Source organism: Moschus berezovskii, chromosome 6 (assembly GCF_049115385.1).
Source record: "Moschus berezovskii isolate FMDL1 chromosome 6, NW_MosBer_1.0, whole genome shotgun sequence".
NCBI classification, from domain to species: Eukaryota; Metazoa; Chordata; class Mammalia; order Artiodactyla; family Moschidae; genus Moschus; species Moschus berezovskii.
In genome coordinates, this window is record NC_142465.1 from 33,768,686 (window position 1) to 33,793,751 (window position 25,066).

The 25,066-nt window shown below is 37.5% G+C and overlaps 1 protein-coding gene across 2 annotated transcripts in view; it reads left to right on the top strand.

The window, feature by feature from the left end:
- FAM186A (family with sequence similarity 186 member A) overlaps window positions 1–24,798 on the top strand; it is an 86,775-nt gene extending 61,977 nt beyond the window's left edge. For both annotated transcript variants that reach the window (XM_088836687.1, XM_088836688.1), the window contains 4 exons: window positions 10,208–10,400; window positions 15,919–16,070; window positions 16,713–16,895; window positions 24,777–24,798. In XM_088836687.1, the coding sequence (XP_088692813.1) occupies window positions 10,208–10,400; window positions 15,919–16,070; window positions 16,713–16,895; window positions 24,777–24,798 (550 nt within the window). The remainder of the gene's footprint in view (window positions 1–10,207; window positions 10,401–15,918; window positions 16,071–16,712; window positions 16,896–24,776) is intronic.
- The last annotated feature ends 268 nt before the right edge of the window (window positions 24,799–25,066 follow it).

Genomic DNA, 25,066 nt, shown 5'->3' on the forward strand with positions numbered 1-25,066 from the left:
TTGAAGGAGGGTGTTTGCTATGACCAGTGCGTTCTCTTGGCAAAACTCTGTTAGCCTTTGCCCTGCTTCATTTTGTACTCCAAGGCCAAATTTTCCTATTACTCCAGGTATCTGTTGACTTCCTACTTTTGCATTCCAGTCCCTTATGTTGAAAAGAACATTTTTTGGGGGGTGTTAGTTCTAGAAGGTCTTGTAGGTCTTTATAGAACCATTCAACTTCAGCTTCTTCAGCATTACTGGTTGGGGCATAGACTTGGATTACTGTTATTTGCTGTAGTTTTGTTTTTATGATGCTGAGTCTTTGCAATAGTTATTATTATTGTTTCCTAGTACTTGTCAATGAGATGTGAGCAGAATTATTGTGTATTGTTTCTGTGCTAAGCTTGCCATTGTCAGTTTGAGATCCTCTAGAGTCTTCTTTTCCATTGGCATGATAAGCTACAGTGTTCAAGGTGATGGCTGTTCTGTTAGCCTGTGTTCCTGAGAGTATAAAATAAAGTTCTTTTCTGCAAAGATATGATGGATTTGTACTGTGAGCAACAGATAAACTTTTGTTTGTAGTTTGAGATTTGGGGATTATTTGTTAAAACAGCAAAACCCAGCTTATCTTTACTAACATAGTCTTCCTATTCAAGAAAATGATATACCTCTTTTTCTGTTTAGGGTGTGTGTGTATGTGTGTGTGTGTGTTCTGTTGGAGTTTTCAAAGTTTTCATCTAGGTCTTGAATATTCTTCTGTAAGTGTATATCTTGGTAGTTTTTATTTTTGATGTTGTAAATGGACTCTCTCCTATGACACCTTCTAACTGGTTGTTATTGGTACAAAGGAAGGCTAGATTTCTCTATATCAATTTCATATGCACTCATCTTACTGTATTCAAAAGCATGTGATAGTTTTTCAGTTGATATTCTTAAGTTTTACAATTATATAATCATATCCCCTGTAAATAATAATGTTTTTACATCTAGATTTTCCAATTTTTAAGTATCTCATTTCTCTCTCTTGACTGCCTGAATTGATTAGGACCTTAAGAACTATATTAAAAACTATTGGTGATGTGGCCACCAGCACCAGGCCATCTTTGTTCATCTGACTTACCCAGAGTAACAGCTAGTTGTGCCCTTCCATGGCCTCATGTTATTTTTTTCTAGTAAAAATTCACCTTCAAGAATGTTTAAAAGGATTGTTTGTATTTATATTTTCCTTTCTAAAAAAGCTGCAAAACATCTTCAACCGTAATCAGTTTCATTTTGAGGGGAGTTATTTTCTCCATTCCTTTGTAACTCAGAATGCCAAAATGTAAGTCATTCTTTCACTGCTAATTACTAAAATGTAAATATGAATTGATTAAAAATATAATGGTGATAGAGAACATCATTCTAGTATCTGTCACTAAAAAATGCTGGCTTTGGGGTTGAAATACATTTTATCATATTAAAGAAGTATCCTTCAGCCCTGTTTCATTATTTCTTTAAAATCAAGAGTGGATGTTGAATTTTGTTAAATTTATTAAATTACATTATGTTAAATGTGATTTCAGTACTTAATTTTCATGGTTATTAGAGAAAATATTTTCTCCTAAGATTTATTAATATGACTAATGTTTTAAACTATCATTGAATCCTTGGAATAAATCCTATTTGTATTGGGTTGGCAAAAAAATTTGTTTGTGTTTTTCTGTAGCATCTTACAGAAAAACCTGAATGAACATTTTGGCTAACCCAGTATCTTTCTTTGAATGTGTTACATTTGCTAATATTTTATTTAGGATTTTATTTTGTACTGATATCCATTCATAAGTTTGACTGGTGGTTTATTCATTTATTTATTTGTGCTTTCTTTGTCAAATTTTGGTATAATTTTAAGTTTTCATATAATTTTAAGTTTGGCATCATTTTAAAAATGTGAAAATCTTCTTATCTATGCTGTAGAACAATTTAACAATAAAATTAGCTGTTCTTTTAAGTTTGACAGATTTTTACCTATGATACTATATGAACTTGGTACTTTTGTGGGAAGTTCTTTGACAATTTAATTTTTTTATGGCAATTAAGTTTGTTTATAATTATTGAAGATTTTGAAGACCTAAGTGACATGATGTGACTTGTTTTGGTAAAATCATTTAAAAACTGAAATAGATAGATCAACATTTCACAAAAATATTTAATTTATACAGTTATAACTTTAATCCCATCAAGGATCAATTCATTTATTTTTCAGTAAGCTCTTCTTTAATATTTAATATTATAATGATCAAATCACCAACAAGTCTAACAAGGAATTACATGCTGACAGATGAACAATTTCATAATAAAAATGGCTCTGTCAAGAAGATTGTAACATTGTATTGGAAAGAAAATGTAAACTATAATAATATAATTTATTTTTGAATAAAGAAATTTTTGTAGAACCTCTGTAAGTAAAGATTTCATATTTAAATACTAAAGTACTGTTTTAGAGTTATATTACCCTATGATCTGTGTTAATATACCTGAGAAGCAATGATGCAGAGGATATAAAATTATACCATGTGCTGATAATGAAACATTTCATTTCCATATGTATTGAAGAAAGTTCTTAAAGATACTAAATGTGGTAGTGATAGATAGGATTTAACTTATCATTTAGTTCATCATCAACATTTAAAAAATATGACAGGGACTGAGTTAGGCCCAGTGGGTGGAGAGTGGTTTATCCAAAAATGGATAAACTATATCCCTGCCTCGAGGGCACTCAAAGTCTCCTCAGAAACAGTCACACAAACAGAGGACTATATAGTATGATGTGGAAAGATCAATGATGGTATATCACCAACTCTATACAGAAGAATGAGCATACACGAGAGTTAGATGAAGCTTCTAGGCGTTCGGACTTTTGAACTATGTCTCAAAGAACTAGTCAGAGTCATTAAGGCAGTAAAGGCAGACAGTCTAGCAGAAAAAAGAAAGGAAGCAAGAAGCAAAGTGTGTGTATGTGTGTGTCTGTGAAAAGAGTAATTGTTTCAAGGAATGATGAACTATATCCACATAAGACGGTGGCAAATTTAAATGATAAATGTTTTGTGTGTTCTGACTGCTTCACCAACTGGCCATTCCTCCATCTCTCTCCCTCTCCTTGGGCCTCTCTATCCCCTGAGACACACAATAATAATGAAGTTAGGCCAATTAATAACCCTACAAAGGCCTCTAAGTGTTAAAGTGGAAGGAAGAGTCTCAAGTCTCTTACTTTAAGTCAAAAGCTGGATTATGAATGAACCTAGCAAGCAAGGCAAGTTGAAAGCCAAGAAAAGGTGAAAGCTAGGCCTTTTGCACCAATTAGCTAAGTTGTGATGCAAAGGAAAGTTCATGAAGGAAATCAAGAGTGTTTATCTTACAAATGATAAGAAAGACAATCTTACTGCTGATGTGAAGAAAATTTTAGTAGTATGGATAGAAGATCAAACCAGCCACAACATTCCCTTAATGGAAAGCCTAATCTAGACAAAGGCCTTAATTCTCTTCAATTCTATGAAGGCTGAAAGAGGTGAGGAAGCTGCAGAAGAACGTTAGAAGCTAGCAGAGGTTGATTTATGATGTTTAAGAAAAGAAGCTTCCTCATTACATCAAATGCAAGGTGAAGCAGCAAGTGCTGATACAGAAGCTGCAGCAAGTTATCCGGATATAGCTAAAATAATGAAGGTGGCTACACTTAAAAAAACAGATTTTCAATGTATATAAAACAGTCTATATGGGAAGAATATGCCATCTAGGATTTTCATAGCTACAGAGGATTAGTTAATCCCTGGTTTCAAAGCTTCAGACAGGCTGACTTCCTTGGTAGAGACTAATGCAGCTGGTGACTTTTATTTGAAGCCAATGCTCACTAACCACTCCAAAAATCCTTTGGCTCTTTAGAATTATTCTAATTCCACTCTCCCTATGTTCTATCAATGAAACAACAAAGCTTAGATGACTGCACAACTGTTGACAACATGGTTTACTAAATATTTTAGGCCTACTGTTGAGACATTCTGTTCAGAAAAAAAGATGATTACTTTTTTTAAAAGATTATTAAAATATTACTGCTCATTGACAATGCACCTGGTCACCCAAGAGCTCTAATGAAGATGCAGAATGATTTTATGATGTTTTCATGCCTGCCAACACAGTATCCACTCTGCAGTCCACAGATCAAGGAGTAATTCTGCCTTTCAAGACATTTAAGTCTTATACATTTCATAAGGTTGTACAGCAGCTGCCATAGATAATGATTTCTTTGATGGATCTGGCAAAGTCAATTGAAAACCTTCTGGAAAGCATACACCTTTCTAGATGCCATTAAGGTCACTCATAGGATTTGCCTGGCAGTCCAGTGGTTAAGAATACGCCTTGCAGTGCAGGGGACGCAGCTTTGATCCCTGGTCAGGGAACTAAGATCCCATGTGCTGCAGAGTAACTGAGCCTGTGTATCACCACTATTGAGCCCACATGTCACAACTAGAGAGTCCATGCACTGCAACAAAGATCCTGCCTGCTGCAACTAAGATTCGATGCAGCCAAAATAAATAAATATTTTGTTTAAAAGACCATTCATGATTCATGGAAAGAAGGCAAAATATCAACATGAATAGGAGTTGAGAAGATGATTCCAGCCTTCATGGATGACTTTGAGGTGTTCAAGACTTCAGAGGAAGAAGTAACTGCAGATGTGGTGGAAATAGCAAGAGAACTAGAATTAAAAGTGGAGCCTAATGATGTGACTGAATTGGTGCAACCTCATGATGAAACTTGAACAGATGAGGAGTTGCATTATGGATGAGCGAAGAAAGTGGTTTCCTGAGATGGAATCTGTTTCTGATGAAGATGCTGACAAGATTGCTGAAATAACAACAAAGGATGTAGAATATTACATAAACTTCATTGATAAAGTAGTAGCAGGGTTTGAGAGGACTGACTCCAATTTTAAAAAGTTCTACTGTGGATAAAATGCTATCAAATAGCATTGCACACTACAGAGAAATCATCCATAAAAGGACAAGTCAATGATATGGCAAACTTCATTGTTGTCTTATGTTAAGAAATCGCCAGGGCTTCCCTGATAGCTCAGTGGTAAAGAATCCACCTGCCAATGTAAGAAACATGAGTTTGATCCTTGATCCAGTAAGTCCCACATTCCTTGGAGCAACTAAGCCCATGCACCACAACTATTGAGCCTGTGCTCTCGAGTCTGGGAGCCACAACTACTGAGCACACATGCTGCAACTATTGAAGGCTGCAAGCTCTAGAACCCATGCTCAGGAACAAGAGAAGCCACTGCAATGAGAAATCCATGCACCCCCAACCAGAGAGTAGCCCCCTCTTGCTGCAACTAGAGAAAAGCCCATGCAGCAACAGAGATTCAACACACCATAAATAAATAAATAAAATTATTAAAAAACAACAAAAAAAGAAATCACCACAGCCACCCAAAACTTCAGCAGCTACTACCTGATCAGTCAGCAGTCATCAGCTCTGAGGCAAAACTCTACCAGCTCAGATGGTGGTTGGCACTCTTTAGCAATAAGCTTTTTATTTATTAAAAACTGAAATATAGTTAATTCAAAATGTGTTAATTGTAAAGTGATTCAGTTATACATATATATGTATGTGTATATATATATATTCTTTTTCAGATTTTTTTCCATTATAGGTTATTACAAGAAACTGAGTATAGTTTCCTGTGCTGTACAGGTCCTTGTTGCTTACCTGTTTCATAAATAGTAATGTGTGTAGTTCAGTTCAGTCGCTCAGTTGTGTCTGATTCTTTGTGACCCCATGAACTGCAGCACTCCAGGCTTCCCTGTCCATCACCAACTCCCGGAGCTTACTCAAACTCATGTCCATTGAGTCGGTGATGACATCCAACCATCTCATTCTCTGTCATCTCCTTCTCCTCCTGCCTTCAATCTTCCCCAGCATCAGGGTCTTTTCCAGTGAGTCAGTTCTTCGCATCAGGTGGCCAAAGTATTGGAGTTTCAGCTTCAGCATCAGTCCTTCCAATGAATATTCAGGACTGATTTCCCTTAGGATGGACTGGTTGGATCTCCTTGCTGTCCAAGGGACTCTCAAGAGTCTTCTCCACCACCACAATTCAAAAGCATCAGTTCTTCGGTGCTCAGCTTTCTTTATAGTCCAACTCTCACATCCATACATGACTACCGGAAAAACCATAGCTTTGACTAGACGGACCTTTGTTGGCAAATGTGTATATGTTAATGTATATATGTGTATATGTTAATCCCAAACTCCTAATTTATCTCCCCCACCCCCTGATTATCCTTTTAGTAGCCATAAGTTTATTTTCTATGTCTGTGAGTCTATTTCTGTTTTGTAAATAAGTTTATTTGTATATTTTTTCTTTTTTTGGCCTTCTCTGACTAGGAGTCAAATCCATGCCCTTTGTAGTAGAAGCAGAGTCCCAACCACTGAAATACCAGGAAATTCCCTGTATTATTTTTTTAGATTCCAAATATAAATGATATCATATGATATTTATCTCTCTCTGTCTGACTTATTTCACTTAATATGATAATCTCTAGGTCCATCCAAATGCTGCAAATGGCATTTCATTTTTTATGGCTGAGTAATATTCATATATATATATACCACATCTTTATCCACTCATCTGTTGATGGACATTTAGGTTGCTTCTATATCTTGGTTATTGCAAATAGTGTTGCTATAAACACTGGGTGCATGTATCTTTTCAAATTAGAATTTTCTCTGGATATATGCCCAGGAGTGGGATTGTAGGATCATGTGGTAACTCTATTTCTAGTTTTTTTAAGAAAACTCCATACTGTTCTCCATAGTGCCTATACCAATTTACATTCCCATTGACAGTGTAGGAGGGTAGTAATAGTTTTATATCCAAATCTTAGTCATATTTTCTCTTTAATGTCAGGAAGAGTTTGGTTCAAATTTCTAGTTCTGAACATCTCTAAGATTTTAGTGTGCTGACTCAAATTTGTAAAACTGATGATGTAATGATATATACTTCAAAGAATGATTGTGATGATTAAATGAAATAATATATTTTAAACTATTAAAATGTTTTATTTAACATAAATTTTAAAATAGAAATAACATCTCCAGCACAATGATTGATGCATGGTAGATGCTCAGTAAATGTTAAAACACCTTCCTTTGAATCAAAGTCCTATATCAAATACTATAAAATATTTATTAGAATGAGGGCAGTATTTTATCAATATAAGTACAATTTGCTAAAAGAGTGGGAATAAACGGTAGGAAGAAATGAACAAAAATGTTTCTAGATAGAAAATTTTAAATAATGAGATACCTCAGTGGTTGCTATTGGACTGGGTGATTAGATATTGAATTATATTTTAAAACACATAAACAATAAAATCTCTAAGTCTGAAATGAAACTGAAAACTTTTCCAAGTAGGGACATATAATTTCAATAAGGAAAAACTACGGGAAAAGTCTAAAAGACTGTGTGAATAGAGAGAAAAACGGCAGGAAAGATTTGATGTGGAAAATAAGACTTATTGGGAAGATCTAATACGTAGCATAGTGATTATAGTCAACAACACTGTATTTATAGGGACTTCCCTGGTGGTCCAGTGTTTAGAATCCACCTTCCAATGCAGGGAACACAGGTTTGATCCCTGGTCCAGGAACTAAGATTCCTCTTGCAGAGGGGAAACTAAGCCAGTGGTCCACAGCTAGAGAATCTCATGCACTGCAACCAAGAGCCCATGTACTGCAATGAAGACCCAGTGCAGCAAAAAACCCCACAAAACTATGTTTGTAAACTTCAAAGTTGCTAAGAGACCAGATCTTAATTTTTCTAATCACAGGAAAGAAATGATAATTATGTGACAGGATAGAGGGATTAGCTAACACTACAGAGGTAATAATATTGCAGTATATCAATGTATCATCAAATCAACACATTATACACCTTAAACTTAGTTTAAATTTATATCTTAATTTTATATAAATATAAAATACCTCAATTATAAATATACACAGTCACTTATATCTCAAATACATATCAAATATGGTTATTAGAATGCTACCCAATTGCTTCATTGAGAACACCTTTATTTATAGGAATGGATGTGATAGGAATTTGGTAATGCATGGAGAAATGATGCAGGAGATGCATGTGTATGATTACATGTGATTAAAAACACATGTAATCACAGGGAACTATGTTTAATATCTTGCAATAACCTATAATGGAAAAGAATCTGAAAGAGACCATGTAAATACATTTATAATATTTATACTATTTATACACATGTATATATAAATAACTGAATCACTTTGCTGTGACACAACATTGTAGATCAACTATACTTCAATAAAAAAGCTGGAAAAAACATATAATAAATATGATAATAGAAGTAGAAAAATAAAAATCACCTATGGGATATGAAAAAAACCCCTAAGGCTATTGGAAAATTAAAGTGAAAAAATTCGAAAAGCTAATATATTTAAGTATTAAATGATCCATATATGCAGTACATTCTAAGCTATTAATTATAATCCATAAAGGAGACCTAAGAGTTATTCCCTTCCCCCCACAATCTCTCTGTATATGTATGGCTTGTGTTGCACTAAGTCGCATCAGTCATTTCGGCCCGACTCTTCGCGACCCGCCAGGCTCCTCTGTCTACGGGATTCTCTAGGCAAGAATACTGGAGTGGGTTGCCATGCCCTCCTCCAGAGGCTCTTCCCCATCCAGGGACCGAGCACGTGTCTCCTGCAGCTCCTGCATGCAAGCAGATTCTTTACCACTGAGCCACTGGGGAAGCCCCTCTATATATGAAAAACGCATTTATTCAGAAAAACATCTTCAGTGCGTTCCCATTGCCTGCTGCTGCTGCTGCTAAGTTGCTTCAGTCGTGTCCAACTCTGTGCGACCCCATAGACGGAAGCCCACCAGGCTCCGCCGTCCCTGGGATTCTCCAGGCAAGAACACTGGAGTGGGTTGCCATTGCCTTCTCCAATGCATACCTCCCCCTAAATCCAAACTCCACAGCATGCCTTTTAAAGCCTTTCATAATCCAGCTGTTTCAGTCTTATCCCCCAATATGTATCCTTTCACGTATCTGTGGTCTAAAAAGTTCCATACTATTCACTCCCAAAATATAACTTTCATTGTCTTGCCTGTATTTATAGTATTCCCTCAATCTGGAATTCTTCATCCCCTTTTTCTCAGACTTCAGTGGATGTAAGGTTTACCTGAGATTTTGTTTAAAAAACAGATCCTGAAGCCTACCACCAAGCTTTTTTATTCAAAAGGTCTGCAGAGGTACCCTGGAATCTGCATATTCAACAAGTACCACTCTCCCTTCTCCCCACAAGATGAATCAGTCCAGGTGATTAGGGTCCACACTTTGAGAAATACTGGTATTGTGGAAAGAAAGATCTGGGTTTGCTTCCCAAGTCTGTTATTAATTAATTATGTGACTTTTGAAAACTTGTTCAGATTCCTTTTCCTCTCCTGTAGAATGGGGATGGCAAAAAAACTATCTAGGCCCAAATGTTGTGGCACAAAAAACAGAGAGTACTACATCCTCCAGATCCTATTCAACATTTTCCTATGGAGCCTTCTTTATTCCTCTTGTTAGAATTAATTATGTTTTCCTTTTTGCTCAAACAGATCAACTGCTATTTAGCATTTATTTCATTCTCTCTCTGACACAGTTAATTTTTATGAGTCTTCTAACCTGGCTTGTAAGTGCTTTGAAAGCAAGGACACTGTCTTTTTCAAGATATTAAATACCTTCTGTATGTCTTATATGTAACTACTAAAATATTACTGTATTTTAAAAGAAGGAAATGCAACCCACTCCAGTACTCTTGCCTGGAAAATCCCATGGACGGATTTTCCATCCTGGTAGGCTACAGTCCATGGGGTCGCAAAGAGTCGGACACGACCGAGCGACTTCACTTTCTTTAAAAAATAATAAGTAATACTACTGTAAGACTAGAAACTCTATGAGGAATTAAATGAAAATTTGACAGTCATATAGAGTTTTGAAAGTTTAGTCATATAGGGAACTAGATTAAGGTCACATTAAGCAAGACTGCCACCCCTCTACTATCTCTACTTACTAAGGATGAGATAAGAATGGAAAGTAACTGAGGCCAGGTTTGCTGAGTTAGTGTCAGTAATTTTATCAACCTAATTCTTGTTAATTTTTCCAAGAAACAACATAATTAAACGATTACAAGTCATCCAGAATACTGGAAAAAGTTATGAGACCCAGAACCTCTACATAATGCTGAAGAGGATTGATGATTATCAAAAAAAGGTGATGCAGATCTGGACAGAGAAGCAGAATTTTCTAGGGCAGAAACGGAATCAGTGCCTAAGGAAAATGATGTACTTATTCAGCCAGGTAATCTGTTTTCTATTCCCTCTCCCCAGTCTATTATAAGAAAAGTGAAAGGGGCAGGTTTTGAAAATATTAATAACAGTTCCCTAGAGATACCATGTATATTAGTTCCCTGTGCTGCTGTTAATTTGTTTGTAATAACAAATTTCATGACTTAAAAATAACAGAAATGTATTATCTTACAGTTTGGTTCCTTCCAGATGCTCTGAGGCAGAAATTTGTTCCGAGCTTCTCTTCTAGACTCTGGTGGCTATAGATAATCCTTGGCATTCCTTGGCTTGTCGTTGCATAACTCCAGTCTCTGCCTATGTCTTTTCCGTGGCCTTCTGCCCAGTGTGTTTTTTGTTCTTCCCTATTATAAAACCAATGTATCATTGGATTTAGGACCCATCTTATTAAACCAGGATGACCTCATCTTGAGATCCTTAATTATATCTATTGATGGTGGTGTTTAGTTACTCAGTCGTGTCAACTCTTTTGCAACCCTATGGACTATAGCTTGCCAGGCTCCTCTGTCCACGGGATTTCCCAGGCAAGCATACTGGAGTGGGCTGCCATTTCCCACTCCAGGGGATCTACCCAACCCAGGGACTGAACTTGCATCTCTTGCATCTCCTGCACTGGCAGGCAGGTTCTTTACCACTGTGCCACCTGGAAGCCCATAAGAATGGGAGAGACTTCCAGAAATGCTCAACTCCTTCCTAGTCAACCCACATCTACCAGCTTCTAGATATGAAACCTCTTGAAGTCATCACTCTCCAACTGATTCTTGGTGTTTACTTCTTTCCTCAAAACTATCAGAAAGCAAGTTTTAATATCAAGCATGTACAAGGAAACTAGCCGATCTGATCACATGGACCACAGCCGAATGTGGTCCACTGGAGAAGGGAATGGCAAACCACTTCAGTATACTTGCCTTGAGAACCCCATGAACAGTAACAAAGGGCAAAATGATAGGATACTGAATGAGGAATTCCCCAGGTCGGTAGGTGCCCAGTATGCTACTGGAGATCAGTGGAGAAATAACTCTAGAAGGAATAAAAGGATGGAGCAAAAGCAAAACCAATACCCAGTTGTGGATGTGACCAGTGATAGAAGCAAGGTCCGGTGCTGTAAAGAGCAATATTGCATAGGAACCTGAAATGTTAGGTCCATGAATCAAGGCAAATTGGAAGTGGTCAAACAGGAGATGGCAAGAGTGAACATAGACATTCTAGGAATCAGTGAATTAAAATGGACTGGAATGGGTGAATTTAACTCGGATGACCATTGTATCTACTACTGCGGGGAGGAATCCCTTAGAAGAAATGGAGTAGCCATCATGGTCAACAAAAGAGTCCGAAATGCAGTACTTGGATGCAATCTTAAAAACGACAGAATGATTTCTGTTCCTTTCCAAGGCAAACCATTCAATATTACAGTAATCCAGGCCTATGCCCCAACCAGTAATGCTGAAGAAGCCGAAGTTAATCGGTTCTATGAAGACCTACAAGACCTTTTAGAACTAACACCCAAAAAAAGATGTCCTTTTCATTATAGGGGACTGGAATGCAAAAGTAGGAAGTCAAGAAACACCTGGAGTAACAGGCAAATTTGGCCTTGGAGCACGGAATGAAGCAGGGCAAAGGCTAATAGAGTTTTGTCAAGAGAATGCACTGGTCATAGCAAACACCCTCTTCCAACAACACAAGAGAAGACTCTACACATGGACATCACCAGATGGTCAACACCGAAATCAGATTGATTATATTCTTTGCAACCAAAGATGGAGAAGCTGTATACAGTTAGCGAAAACAAGACCAGGAGCTGACTGTGGCTCAGATCATGAACTCCTTATTGCGAAATTCAGACTTAAATTGAAGAAAGTAGGGAAAACCACTAGACCATTCAGATATGACCTCAATCAAATCCCTTATGATTATACAGTGGAAGTGAGAAATAGATTTAAGGGACTAGATCTGATTGATAGAGTGCCTGATGAACTCTGGACGGAGGTTCGTGACATTGTACAGGAGACAGGGACCAAGACCATCCCCATGGAAAAGAAATGCAAAAAAGCAAAATGGCTGTCTGAGGAGGCCTTACAAATAGCTGTGAAAAGAAGAGAGGCGAAAAGCAAAGGAGAAAAGGAAAGCTATAAGCATCTGAATGCAGAGTTCCAAAGAATAGCAAGGAGAGATAAGAAAGACTTCCTCAGTGATCAATGCAAAGAAATAGAGGAAAACAACAGAATAGGAAAAACAAGAGACCTCTTCAAGAAAATTAGAGATTCCAAGGGAACATTTCATGCAAAGATGGGCTCGATAAAGGACAGAAATGGTATGGACCTAACAGAAGCAGAAGATATTAAGAAAAGGTGGCAGGAATACACAGAAGAACTGTACAAAAAAGATCTTCACGACCAAGATAGTCACGATAACGTGATCACTGACCTAGAGCCAGACATCTTGGAATGTGAAGTCAAGTGGGCCTTAGAAAGCATCACTACAAACAAAGCTAGTGGAGGTGATGGAATTCCAGTTGAGCTATTTCAAGTCTTGAATGATGATGCTGTGAAAGTGCTGCACTCAATATGCCAGCAGATTTGGAAAACTCAGCAGTGGCCACAGGACTGGAAGAGATCAGTCTTCATTCCAATCCCAAAGAAAGGCAATGCCAAAGAATGCTCAAACTACCACACAATTGCACTCATCTCACACGCTAGTAAAGTCATGCTCAAAATTCTCCAAGCCAGGCTTCAGCAGTATGTAAACCGTGAACTCCCAGATGTTCAAGCAGGTTTTAGAAAAGGCAGAGGCACCAGAGATCAAATTGCCAACATCCGCTGGATCATGCAGAAAGCAAGAGAGTTTCAGAAAAACATCTATTTCTGCTTCATTGACTATGCCAAAGCCTTTGACTGTGTCGATCACAACAAACTGTGGAACATTCTGAAAGAGATGGGAATCCCAGATCACCTGACCTGCCTCTTGAGAAACCTGTATGCAGGTCAGGAAGCAACAGTTAGAACTGGACATGGAACAACAGACTGGTTCCAAATAGGAAAAGGAGTACGTCAAGGCTGTATATTGTCACCTTGCTTATTTAACTTATATGCAGAGTACATCATGAGGAACGCTGGGCTGGAAGAAGCACAAGCTGGAATCAAGATTGCCGGGAGAAATATCAATAACCTCAGATATGCAGATGACACTACCCTTATGGCAGAAAGTGAAGAGGAACTCAAAAGCCTCTTGATGAAAGTGAAAGAGGAGAGTGAAAAGGTTGGCTTGAAGCTCAACATTCAGAAAACAAAGATCATGGCATCTGGTCCCATCACTTCATGGGAAATAGATGGGGAAACAGTGGAAACAGTGTCAGACTTTATTTTTGGGGCTCCAAAATCACTGCAGATGCTGATTGCAGCCATGAAATTAAAAGACGCTTGCTCCTTGGAAGGAAAGTTATGACCAACCTTGATAGTATATTAAAAAGCAGAGACATTAAACCAAGGTCCGTCTAGTCAAGGCAATGGTTGTTCCCGTGGTCATGTATGGATGTGAGAGTTGGACTGTGAAGAAAGCTGATCGCTGAAGAATCGATGCTTTTGAACTGTGGTGTTGGAGAAGACTCTTGAGGGTCCCTTATACTGCAAGGAGATCCAACCAGTCCATTCTAAAGGAGATCAATCCTGGGTGTTCACTGAAGGGACTGATGCTAAAGCTGAAACTGCAATACTTTGGCCACCTCATGCGACGAGTTGACTCACTGGAAAAGACTCTGATGCTGGGAAAGGTTGGGGGCGGGAGGAGAAGGGGACGACGGAGAATGAGATGGCTGGATGGCATCACCGACTCTGTGGACATGAATTTGAGTGAACTCCGGGAGTTGGTGATGGACAGGGAGGCCTGGCGTACAGTGATTCATGGGGTCGCGGAGAGTCGGACACGACTGAGCTACTGATCTGATCTGATCTGATCTGATGTACAAAAAAGGAGATAAGAGTTAATTAACTTGCTTAGAGAGTACCAGGCACAGAAGATCCTATTAAACTCTGACATTCACCCAATGTGAATGGGTGAATTCACTCTGATAACCGTCAGTGTTGCTTTTGGAAGTGATAGTGACCTTCCAAAAGTTATAGAGCTGAGATTAGAGTTCTTTGCTCTGGAATTACATGCTGCCCTTACTTTCTCCAGCGTGCAGCTCTGGAATGTTTTTGGAGTTCTAGTGTTTCACTACAGTAAAATTAATAAGATTAGCTTACTTGCTACTCTAGAAGGTACAGAGAAACTTCTCATTATAGACATGTTGTGAAGTTTTTAGAAGTTACTTTTTTTTTGGTTGTGCCACACAGCCTGCAGGATATGTTTCCCAACCAGGGATTGAACCCAGGCCTGGAATGAAAGCCTAGAATTCTAACCACTAGGCCCTCAGGGAACTCAACAGAAATTACATTATAAGTTATAATATATAAATATTAAAACTCTCTCACCTTAAAAATGGATATTTTTGACAGTTCTGGGTTTGGAAAATATGACCAATGTAGATGGAGTAAGGCAAGATGAATTGGCAATGTCATGAGCTTTCTAACAGGAATGACAATGTCTAGGGCATTTCAAAAGACGAATAAAGGTCTGGGGTCAGGAAAGCTAGAATCTAGATAATGAAGTAGGTATGAAGGTATTAAGAAAGGAGAGGGAAAAACAAAAGGAATGAAAGGGTAGAAATAATAAACACCTTACACCGAATCAGAATGGTGGTCAAGAAGTTGGTTCTGCTACCAGATTGGCTTTACTGTATACTAGCTAAGAGACCTTGGGCAAGCCACTTAAATTTTCTGAGCTTCATATCCCCATATGTAAGACAAGGATGATAATAGCACCTATCTCATAAGACTGTAAATATTAAATGAAAGTGAAAGTGAAGTTACTCAGTCGTGTCCAGCTCTTTGAGACCCTATGGACTGTAGCCCCAAAGGCTCCTCTGTCCATGGGATTTTCCAGTCAAGAATACTGGAGTGGGTTGCCACTTCCTTCTCCAGGGGATCTTCCTGACCCAGGGATCCAACTCAGGTCTCCCACACTGCAGGCAAGTTAACATATAGAAAGCATCTGACAGTCAATGTTAGCTATCATTACATTTGCACAGTGCTTCCTCACAATTTGTGAAGTTTTCCAAACATATTATGCAACTCTCACAACAACCTTGTATTATTATTCTTGTTTTAGAAATGAGAAGAAAGAGGTGCTGATAAAATTGGCAACTAACCCAAAGTCACAAAGCTAGGAAATGAGAGAAATAAAACTAGAACTTAAAGCAGGACCATGGTCTTTATATATTAATAGCTGCCAACTCTGAAATTGTGTGTTGGAGGTGGGTACAGATTGAGGAGTGGTTGGAGGAAGGGAGAAAAGGCATGGAGAAAGAGAATTAGGAAGAGGAAATATGTCATAGTTTAGCTAGGGCCAGCTCAGAAGATCATCCTAAAGACTTTGGCCCTTTCTTTTCATGATTTCCTTTTTCATTTATTTACTTTTAGCTTCAAGAGATATATAAATTGAATCTCAATCAACCTATCCCTTTGGTCACTGAAAAAAAGCAAATACCTGCCTCTACCAAATCTGTTCAACAGCCATGCCCAAAGCTACTGAAAGAAGAAAACAGGAAGTATAGCATTCTGAATAAATTTAGGTGTGTGGTTGGTAAGATTTACATTAAACTGTCTTTGGATAATAAATGGAACCTAATACTTTTTTCTTCTGCCCAAGAGATTCCCCTTCTCCACAATTATGATATGGTGCAGTGGATAATGGTGGTGCAAGTATTAATCTTCTTAGCTAGTCTGCAAAAGGCTTCAGTTCCGTTCAGTTGTAACATCTAGTTTTGAGTTCCTTTAAAAAATGAAGTTGATTCTTCGTTAGTAAGAAACAAATTATTTCAATATATACAATGAAGAAATTTAGAAATATTTTCTTAAAAAAAAAAAAGGTAGAAACTTTGGGAAAGAAAGGGAAAAGATTGTTGTGGAGGTGGGGCAATAGCCTGAATATGGAATGTATACTCCATGAAGCTAAGAAAGTTGTTTAAAATGTACTAGTAGATAAAGTCATGGAAAGGCAACTTTCAGGAAAAAAAACACGCTATATCTGCAAATTCTGCCATTTTAATCCATCTCTCAGTTGAAGTGACCATAACTAAAGTTCCTCAGTGCCAGGGGGAGCTCTATAGGACAGGGTGGTGGTGAAAAGAAGGAAGGAGAATAGGAATTATATCTTGAATGGCTTTGGATCTCAGGAGAGTTTGACGCTTAAGAAGTACTCTCTGATTCTCTAGAAAAGACGACCAACTGCAGGCCATCTGGAATACAGATCTATCCATCTCGAGTTACCCAATAGCAGAGAAGACATCAATGCATTCACTTTGGGCCCAGCTGGGTGGGTACCCAGATATTCCTATGCTGCTTCAGTTAGATGTTCAGTCAGCCTTCATAAGATCTCTTACAGGCATTCAGTCAAGGTAAGTTAAGGACTGGGAGAACTCTGATAATTGGCCTTTGGTCACATACCTTTTGTTTCCTTAACTTGACTTACAGCACCAGGGAGTTACCAAAAGTAGGTTCTTGGTGTGGTATCAAACTCACACCAGTTATAGAAAAGTACCCATAAATTCAGCATTAGTCTTTTAGTGTTTCTTTTCATGGGCCTATTGAAATAATATAAATAAACAAACAGACAAACAACAGTTATAATATGGCAAAACTTAATCTAACACTAGAAAGGTCCACTTTTGAATTAATTCCACTTAGGGATTTATTATTGGAAATACCAGAAAGACCATTGTAAAATGTTCTTGCTCACTTCGTGCTTCAGCAACATGACCTTAAATTCAATTGTCATATCTAGGCCCAATCTGAAGTAAATTCAGGGCTAATATCCCAAGATACACTGAAGACACTTGGAAACAACAGGTAAGGTGGTCGCGTGGTTCCATGTTTCCAAATTCTGTTAAACCAGATTTTAACCTATCATTGGAAATCATTCCAGTGGAACTAAAGAGTTTTAGAGTCTGCATTACCTCTTTCAGGAAAGAGAATTATTTACTGTTCTAAACTAAGAATTTAGAAGATTGAACTTTGTAACCTTAAAGAATTTATGGCAGCAGTCTCATTTATTCTGGTGAAATCCAAGTCCTGGGCTAAGAAGAAACAGCGTTAACTCATAAATTTGTTTAGGTGGCAGATACCATGAAATAAGACACTTAAAATTTTACTATAATAAAGTAAAATAATAGCAAAAATATTATGTAATCTTGTTGCTGCTGTTCAGTCACTAAGTTGTGTCTGACTCTTTGCAGCCTCACAGACTGTAGCACACCAGTCTCCTCTGTCCTTCTATCTCCTTGAGTTTGCTCAAATTCATGTCCATTGAGTTGGTGATGCTATCTAACCATCTCTTCCTCTGCTGCCTCCTCTACCTTTTGCCTTCAATCTTTCCCAGCATCAGGGTGTTTTCCAATGAGTTGGCTCTTTGCATCAGGTAGTCAAAGTATTGGAGCTTCAACTTCAGCATCAGTCCTTCCAATGAATATTCAGTGTTGATCTCCTTTAAGATTGACTGGTTTGATTTCCTTGCAGTCCAAGGGACCCTCAATAGTCTTCTCCAGCACTACAGTTTGAAAGCATCAGTTCTTCGGTGCTCAGCCTTCTTATGGTCCAACTCTCACATCTATATATGATTACTGGAAAAATAATAGCTTTGACTATACACATCTTTGTTGGCAGTGATGTGTCTGCTTTTTTAATACACTGCACCTAGATTTGTCATAGCTTTCCTTCCAAGGAGCAAGTGTCTTTTAACTTCATGTCTGCAGTCACCATCCACAGTGATTTTGGGGCCCAAGTAAATAAAATCTGTTACTGTTTCCACTTTTTCTCCTTCTATTTACCATGAAGGGATGGAACCAGATGCCATGATCTTAGTTTTTTGAATGTTGAATTTCAAATCATCTTTTTCACTCTCTTCTTTCACCTACATCAAAAGGCTCTTTAGTTTTTCTTCAGTTTCTGCCAGTAGAAGGGGTATCATCTACATATCTGAGGTAGTTGATAGTTCTGGCAATCTTGATTCCAGTCTGTGAGTCATCCATCCCAGCATTTCACATGATCTACTCTGCATAACTCTGCATGTAAGTTAAATAAGCAAGGTGACAATATACAGCCTTGTCATACTCTTTTCCCAATTTTGAACCAGCCCATTGCTCCGTGTCCGGTTCTGTTATTTCTTGACCCACATACAGGTTTCTCAGAAGACAAGTAAGGTGGTCTGTTATTCCCATCTCTGGAAATTTTCCAGTTTGTTGTGATCCACACAGTCAAAGACTTTCATGTAGTCAACGAAGCAGAAGCAGATGTTTTTCTGGAATTCTTTTGCTTTCTCTGTGATCCAACGAATGTTAATAATTTGATCTCTGGTTCCTCTGCTTTTTCTAATCTCAGCTTGTACATCTGAAGTTCTGGGTTCATGTCCTGCTGAAGCCTAGCTTGAAGTATTTTGAGCATAATCTTACTAGTATCTTGTAATTAACACTATCCTTGCACCTACCATGTATTGTAATTACCTTATTACTTAACTTTTAGACAATATATTTTAGGGAGATTAGCTGCCTATTGTGTTCAACTGCTTCTGTTTTTGCTCTGCTTGCTTTACTTTCAAAAATATTTACTACTTACTATGTGTCAGGTACTATAAATGAGGCACTCAGATACAATATGTGAGAAAGTTTCAAGAGACCGTGGATGCCAGGCAGAAGGAACAATATGTGAAAAAATTCAGGACCAATAACATATTGCTTCTTTTACTTTATCTCATAAATTTTTTAAATTAAAAATATATACAAACAGAAACCTCCCTTTTCCACCAGTACCCTTTCTTCCTGTTTCCAGCAGGGGTGACTGGGATTAAAATTTCTCTTCCTGCCTTAATGTGTTATGTGATGCTTAGAGCTAGTGTCATCTTTGGCAACCCTGAGGTGATATAACCACAGGACCAAAAAGACACTACACCAAGAATTACAGAGGAGGAAGATAAGTAAGATCCTATCTTTGATGACATTAAGTTACTGGAACAACCCTGAATACACCTGCCTCTGGCTTTTTTGTTAGGTGAACAATGAATAACTTTTTAGTTTCAACCATCCTTAGTCAGGGGTTCTGTTACTTACAGCTCAAAAACATTACTGACTTAATTAGTTTATATTTATTCTCCCTGAGGAAAGTTTTTCCTAATCTTCCGTATTGCCATTATGTGCCATTTCCCCGAATTCCATAATATCCTAAGCTTATTCCTCTATCTTTGTATTTACCACATGTATTACAATGATCTGTTTATGCATCTGTCTCTTTGTATCCCAAGAGGTCTGACATTTTGACCCATTAGAAATATTCAAAAAAGTTCAGTGTTGAATGAATGAATAAATACATGTTTCTGTCTCCAAAGAGGTAACAACCAAAGTAGGGGATGATAAGATACTGACGAATTACAAAATATAACAGCTAACAAAAGAACAATGTTCTTTTATTTTAAGAAGTTTTTATTTATTTATTTATTGGCCATGCTGAATGACTTGTGGGATCTCAGTTCCCTCACCAGGAACTGAACCCAGGCCCCTAGCAGTGAAAGTGCTGAGTCCTAACCACTGGACCCCCAGGGAATTCCCAAAGGAACAGTTTTCAACAATATATAATTTGAAATATCTCCATTAAAAAATTTCAAAAATACATAAAGCATAAGAAAGTATAACAAAGAAGATAAATTACTTTCGATCTCTACCATTCAGGAATAATACTGCTGCTAACATTTTGCTATATAAACTTCTGTTTGAAAAGGAAAGTTGTATTATTTTATTAAGGTATAATGTATTTTTTTTTTTAACAAATGGGGTTAGGAACTCTTCGAAAATCACAATCTTTAGTTAGCAGCACACAGACTCTAGGGAAAATGAAGCAAAAGAGTAAGCTAAGAAGAAAATATAAGTAACAATGACATTTTTATTTGACTCATTTAAATGCAAGTGGTATCAGTACATATTTACTATACATTAGAGTAATACCTATTATAGTCAAATTTGAATTTATAAAAATAAAAAACAACTTTAAGAACTTTATCACATTTGCCTAAGAATGGTATATATAATCTGATGAACACTTACTATCAGCTAATCCTAAAAACAAAAGCAAGACCTAGTTTAACCCAAACTTTGTTATATGAATGACTGAAGAGAATTTTATTCCAGGTAATGATTTCTGTTTTGGGTTTCTTTGTTTATTTGTTTCCAGGAAATAATTTCTAACCACACTATGGGATGGTAAGATTTTATGATTCCAACTAAATACTGATTATAAAACAGGGTTCACATTAAAAATAAAATTATAACTTGCCTCAAGAATGTTAAATAAACCAGACTATCGTTAATTAACTAAATAATTTCTATAAAAATATTTATTGAGGACCTATTATTGTGAAGTCCTAAGCAGAGGCCGGGCTTCCCTGGTGGCTCAGAGGTTAACGCGTCTGCCTCCAATGCGGGAGACCCGGGTTCGATCCCTGGGTTGGGAAGATCCCCTGGAGAAGGAAAATGGTAACCCACTCCAGTATTCTTGCTTGGAAAATCCCATGGATGGAGAAGCCTGGTAGGCTACAGTCCACGGGGTCGCAAAGAGTCAGACAGGACTGAGCGACTGAACAGAACAGAAGCAGAGGCCAGGGATTTTAGAATAAGTTTCTATACTTTCGGGGTTTATATTCTAATGGGAGCTATAGAGAAGTAAATCAACAGTTCCAATACCGTATGATTAAGTAGTAAGTGATGGTGAAAGTGCTGAGTATTTTGGAAGTACAAAGAAGTATTCAACCCAGACAAAGACAAAGTACCAGAGACGGTTTCCTAAAGATATGGACAATTAAGCAAAGATTTAATATCAAGAGAAAGATGGGTGATAAGGGGAAGAGGACTGGCTGTTATGGAGAGAAGGAATGAGGTCTTTTGAGGAAAATTGGTCAGCCTGGTGAGACTGTTGTGTACAAACTGGGAGTGGTAAGATTAGAGAGGTAAGTAGGGTCAGAGAAACCATGAAGGTGTCTGTAATTCATATTAGGCTCCCCGGACTTTCTCTAGAGGGTTATTGAAGTTTTTTCAGTATGTATTATCAATATTTCAGATTGCAAGAAACATAGTAATATTAAAAAATCTGCATATGCAGAAATATGCTCTTTACAAAAGAAAGGAAAAACCCCAAAAGCAAAACTTAAAAATATATAATACAAACACATATAAAAGTGAATTTCTCCATTGTACCCCTAACCAATGACCTTTTTTTCCTTCATGTGCCAGAGAAACCATGATCCTGAATATGGTGTTAATATTTCTACACATTTGGCTTTGTACTTAAAAACATAAACACATAATTGAGCAAGATGCCCAGTTAAATCTGCTGCTTTTCTCAACTAATTTCTGCTCTAATTTTTATTATTTCTTCTGATTATTTTGGATTTTGTCGGCTCCTCACTTTTTAGTTTCCAAAGGTGGAAGCTTCTTTCCTAACATGTGCACTCAATGCTATAAATTTCCCTCTAAGCACACTGTTTTGCTGCAGCTCAAAATATTTTAATTTAGCTCAAAATATTTTAAGATTTCTCTTGAAAAGTCTTCTTTAAAAAAAATTCACATTATCCAGTATTCCTGTGTGCTATCTACTTTTTCATCAACATCCTTAGCATATTAATCATAGTTAATTATGATTGTGATTATCTTAATTACAACATCACTACTGTACCTTACTCTGGTTCTGATGCTTGTTCAGCTTCTTCAAACTGTACTAGTTTTCTTTTAGTGTGTGCTTTGTAAGTTTTAAATTAAAATCTGGACATGATATATTAGGTGAAAGGAACTCTGGCAAATAGGCCTCTAGTGGTATGGTAGTGAAGTATGGGAGAAGGGGAAACATTTTACAGCTCTGTGATTAGGTCTTATCTTTTGGAGAGCCTATACCTCTGGACTGTGAACTTTACCAATGCTTGCCAGTACCCCTGACCCCTACCTCACCTTAGATGGGACAGGATTGCTAGAGCTGACTGGAGTTGGGTATTTCCTTGAAGCGGGTTCAGTTCAGTTCAGTTCAGTCACTCAGTCATGTCAGACTCTTTGTGACCCCATGAAACGCAGCACGCCAGGCCTCCCTGTCCATCACTAACTCCCAGAGTTCACCGAAACTCATATGCATCGAGTCAGTGATGCCATCCAGCCATCTCATCCTCTGTTATCCCCTTCTCCTCCTGCCCCCAATCCCTCCCAGCATCAGAGTCTTTTCCAATGAGTCAACTCTTCCCATGAGATGGCCAAAGTATTGGAGTTTCAGCTTTAGCATCAGTTCTTCCAATGAACACCGAGGACTGATGGGACTCTCAAGAGTCTTCTCCAAGACCACAGTTCAAGAGCATCAATTCTTCAGTGATCAGCTTTCTTCACAGTCCAACTCTAACATCCATACATGACCACTGGAAAAACCATAGCCTTGACTAGACAGACCTTGGTTGGCAAAGTAATGTCTCTGCTATTTAATATGCTGTCTAGGTTGGTCATAACTTTCCTTCCAAGAAGTAAGCGTCTTTTAATTTCATGGCTGCAATCAGCATCTGCAGTGACTTTGGAGCCCAAAATAATAAAGTCTGACACTGTTTCCACTGTTTCCCCATCTATTTCCCATGAAGTGATGGGACCAGATGCCATGATCTTAGTTTTCTGAACCAACATCTGATGGATTATGGAAAAAGCAAGAGAGTTCCTGAAAAACATCTATTTCTGCTTTATTGACTATGCCAAAGCCTTTGACTGTGTGGATCACAACAAACTGGAAAATTCTGAAAGAGATGGGAATACTAGACCACCTGACCTGCCTCTTGAGAAACCTATATGCAGGTCAGGAAGCAGCAGTTAGAACTGTAAGTGGAACAACAGACTGGTTCCAAATAGGAAAGGAGTACATCAAGGCTGTATATTGTCACCGTGCTTATTTAACTTCTATGCAGAGTACATCATGAGAAACGCTGGGCTGGAAGAAGCACAATCTGGAATCAAGATTGCCGGGAGAAATATCAATAACCTCAGATACGCAGATGACATCACCCTTATGGCAGAAAGTGAAGAGGAACTAAAAAGCCTCTTGATGAAAATGAAAGAGGAGAGTGAAAAAGTTGGCTTAAAGCTCAACATTCAGAAAACTAAGATCAAGCGGCTTAGGCCCTGATAAAACTCCAGCATGTTAGACTTTGGTAAATAGTTTCTCTTGAGGGTAGATTTGCTAAGAACAGAATGCTCTGCTCTACTTCAGAATGGTTATCTTCCCCAGTCCCCTGGGGTAAACAGGGGATTTTTCTCCAATCTTCACTGTCAGGACCTAGTAAAGTTTCTGGAGGTCTCTTTGACTAGGTCCCCTGGATATTTTAACTCTCAGATTTGTTTATACTGAACCTCCAACCATTCATCAATTACAGTTTTAGGTTTTCTACCAGGCCCTGGTTCCTGCAGAAGTTTCTGCTCATGAGCCTCCGATTTAGTTAAACTGTAATTCTCTACCATCTGTCTCTCCAATTTTGACCTCACTTCTCCGAAGAATCAAAGAAGAGTTGCTGATTTTTCACTTTGTTCAATTTGTTAAGATTGAGTAGTAACTTCTTGCATATATTTTTCAAAAAATTTCCATGCACCTACTTTTGGTTGAAAAAAATGGACTCATATCAGACACATCTTTTAACCTACATTGTGTTTCACTTAACAGTAAATCCTTGAAATTTTTCTACATTAATATAGACTTACAGCATCATTTTTATTGTTTACATGATATTTATTATATAGATCTATCATAATTTACTGAACGGTCTTCCACTGATAGAAATTTGGATCTTTTTCAACACTGCAAACAATGCTGCAGCAAATATCCTTGTACAGGTTTGTATATTTTTATGATGATTTCCCTATGAAAATTCCATAAAATAATTTTTTCCAATTACAAAGGTAATGAATATTCATCATAAAAAATCTGGAAAATACAGACAAGTCCATGCCTAGAAATAACCATTGTCAATATTCAGGCCATGTTCTAACTTTAGGTGTAAGAATACTGTCTAATAAATATAAACTACTGCCAAGTTCTGCTCTTCCTGATTTTATCCTGGGAGACATTCTGCCTTGTTAAAGGGACTTTTATATATATGGATTACACATTAATTTTACTAGTTTAACTTTGTGAGTTCTGGAGGTACTCAATTTCCCTATAAATCATCTGTATTCCCACAAATGTATTCAAGAGCAACTTGTAATAAGATTTTCTTGTCTTGTTTCCAGGTTTAAGAAGATTCCCAGGTGACTGTAAAATTAAATACAAGTATGTTGAGTGTAAATTTCAACATTTCAGTAAAATGCCTATTTTGTTCTCTTTCATCTATATACATTGCTTTGCCTATCCTATGCTTTAATTTCTGCCTGTAGTTCTTCAGGCCAAACAACTTCATTTCCAGACTACTACCACTCAAGAAAGAATATCTTCTGCTCTAAATTACTGGAAACACAAAGCTTCAACAAACTAGTACTAAAGTAGGCTGTTATAAAATGATCCCTGATGTAATGACAAAGTG